The sequence below is a fragment of the Poeciliopsis prolifica genome, unplaced genomic scaffold (assembly GCF_027474105.1).
Source record: "Poeciliopsis prolifica strain line A6 unplaced genomic scaffold, Auburn_PproV2 SCAFFOLD015, whole genome shotgun sequence".
NCBI classification, from domain to species: Eukaryota; Metazoa; Chordata; class Actinopteri; order Cyprinodontiformes; family Poeciliidae; genus Poeciliopsis; species Poeciliopsis prolifica.
Window position 1 is genome coordinate 238,272 of NW_026562390.1, and position 2,486 is coordinate 240,757.

At 37.7% G+C, this 2,486-nt stretch overlaps 1 protein-coding gene across 1 annotated transcript; it reads right to left on the bottom strand.

The window, feature by feature from the left end:
* Nucleotides 1-397: 397 nt before the first annotated feature.
* LOC129366648 (uncharacterized) lies at nucleotides 398-2,486 on the bottom strand. The gene is made up of 6 exons (XM_055040621.1): nucleotides 2,418-2,486; nucleotides 1,556-1,628; nucleotides 1,412-1,474; nucleotides 856-1,260; nucleotides 673-753; nucleotides 398-562 (listed from the first exon to the last, which is right to left on the bottom strand). The coding sequence occupies exons 1-6, from the start codon at nucleotides 2,484-2,486 to the stop codon at nucleotides 435-437; spliced, it is 819 nt and encodes a 272-aa protein (XP_054896596.1). The 3' UTR covers nucleotides 398-434.

Here is a 2,486-nt window from a genome sequence, read left to right on the forward strand (position 1 = left end):
TGAACTGAGAGCTGAACTCGCATCATTTTCAGAGAAAAGATTTTCACTATTTTCCTCAGTATTCAAAGCTGCAGCAAGAGCCTGTAAATTATGGATTGTATCAGTAATTTGGTTGGTATAATCTGGCTGACATTCTGTATTTTGTAACCCCCCGTCCAACAAAACCGGATTTCGTGGGGATAAACAGTTATTCAACTGACAAACCGCCTCGTTAATTTGATTTAAATAATCGACAGCGTCGGGAGCGTCCCCGATTGGTGAACTGACAGCATTTTCAGAGAAAAGATTTTCACTATTTTCCTCAGTATTCAAAGCTGCAGCAAGAGCCTGTAAATTATGGATTGTATCAGTAATTTGGTTGGTATAATCTGATGGTTCAACTCTACTTTCTCGATCATCCATTCTTTTAATTAGTTATAAGAGACATACATGAATTATTTTACAAGTTCATATGCGTCGTTAACAATTTCGAAAAGAACTTCCCTGCCAGCCTTCAGGAAAGTCTGACCCTTCAGCCGGTCATCTTTCTGGATCCTTCGTTTGCGTAATACGAAATAAGATTCTGTAAGGAAAAAAAAAAAAAAAAAAAAAAAAATTACATAGGAATTAAAACTCGTAACAGTTATTAAATGTTTTTTTTATTTTTTTATTTTTAGTATAAAAATCCATTACCCTTCATCAATCCAAGAAGTAAATCCACTCTGTCGTGAAAGCGTTCTGAGGCATACTTAATTCGCCGTCTCTCTCTTCTCGCTGTTAAATATATTTAAAACAATTAAATTAAATTAAAATGTTAATTAATTAACTTAAATAAAATAAAATAATTAAATTAAAATAATATATACATAAACTTACCCCTGCGTGAAGAAGAAGGATTCCTTTCCCCGCGAATCTTATCCTTTGATTCACTTTTTCGTTGGCGATTCTCGTTTTGCTCCTGCGCTGCGGGAATCTCAAAAGAGGCCCCGTCTTCTGATTCAGGGTCAGATTGTTGCAGCTCTTGCGAGGCCGGGGAAGATGGCGGTGGTGGTGGCAGTGCTGGAAGTCCGATAGGGCTTGCTGGCGCACTCAACGGAGATATTGGAGGCGTTAATAACCCCGCTGGCACTATCTCTTCATAAACATCGACCTCATCAACGACTTCATCATCATCATCATCATCATAACCAGCTGCCTCGGGTAGAACTTCTGGTTCATGCGATTCGGTTTTCAGAATAAAGTTGTTATTAGACGCCTCTGGCGAGCGTAAGCCAGGGAGTTCTTTTGTCAGAAATGGAAATCACCCGATCAGAGAGAGAGAGAGAGAGAGAGAGAGAGAGAGAGAGTAGAAACATTAACAAAAAAAAAAAAAAAAAAAAAAAACTAGTTTCAGAGCTAAAAACTAGTTATGACAAAAATAAGAAACTCTTACCGGTTCTGCCTGACTCTGAACCAGCCTGCTCCTGAACCCCCGCTATCTCCCTGAGCTCTGCGTCTATAGAACGACAGAAAATTAATTAATTAATTAAATAATTTTTCTGAAATCGAATATAAACAATAGTTAAATATAAAATACCGCTTATATCATATGGAAGAAAAACGCGGCCTGCGTCTTCACCCGCTGCACCTACAAAAAATAAAACAATAAACTATTGAGATAGAAAACATTTTTCGATATATTTTAATACAGAGATTTTTTAAAAATAGAGAGGATTTTTTACTTACGTTCGAAAAGCGTAGCTTGGTCCTGCGAGTTTATTAAAGCAGCGATCTGTTCTGCATCAGAACCATACATGATTCAGAATAATACTTTTTTTCTTTTAAAAAAAAAAAGAATAGTTTTCGATTTATGTTATACCGAAAGTAAGGAGGGCTTCTCTCTGAAAATGCTGCGAGTTCTAATTCTTTCTAAAGCGTGTGTCGCTCACAGATAACTGAAGGTAATTACTCTTTTAGAGAAAGAGCGATAAACTGAGAAAAAAAACAAAAAACAAACAAAAACCAGATGTCGCTCTGGTTTGCCCCCTTCATGAACCAAGGATCAGCGGGGGGTTCATGAGCTAGCTAATTTGTCATTCTGTATCGCTCTGAATTCCCATCCCCGAGGTGGCTAATTTATCATTCTGTCTGCATCCAGCAAAGTTCGCACCTACTTGCAAGCAAGCAAGCAAGCCTCTGCGTATCGCAGCTCGGACCTCCAATTCTATGCCTGACTGAATAAAGACACAGAATCAGAAGCAACATCTCCATCCCAAATCTATTTCAACTTCACTACATAATTATATACATTTTTTTTTACTTGGTTAAATAATTGTTGTTGTTGTTGGGTGCTGTATTACTCTTAAAAAGAAAGTCAGATATACGACATTTTCTGAATTCAGCAGAGAGAAAACAGAAAAAACCTAACACACAGACCATATGGATTTCACAGCCCGTACCCTATATTTGATCAAACCCCCACAGCTCAGACCACAGTTGTACACCAGTCGCAGAATCAGAAGCAACAT

Coding starts and splice junctions, on each gene's coding strand:
- LOC129366648 (XM_055040621.1), bottom strand. CDS start 2,486: ATGTTGCTTCTGATTCTGCGACTGGTGTACAACTGTGGTCTGAGCTGT. Junction 1,475..1,555: donor TCTTCCATATGATATAAGCG/GTATTTTATATT, acceptor GTCGTTCTATAG/ACGCAGAGCTCAGGGAGATA. Junction 563..672: donor ACTTCTTGGATTGATGAAGG/GTAATGGATTTT, acceptor TTTTCCTTACAG/AATCTTATTTCGTATTACGC.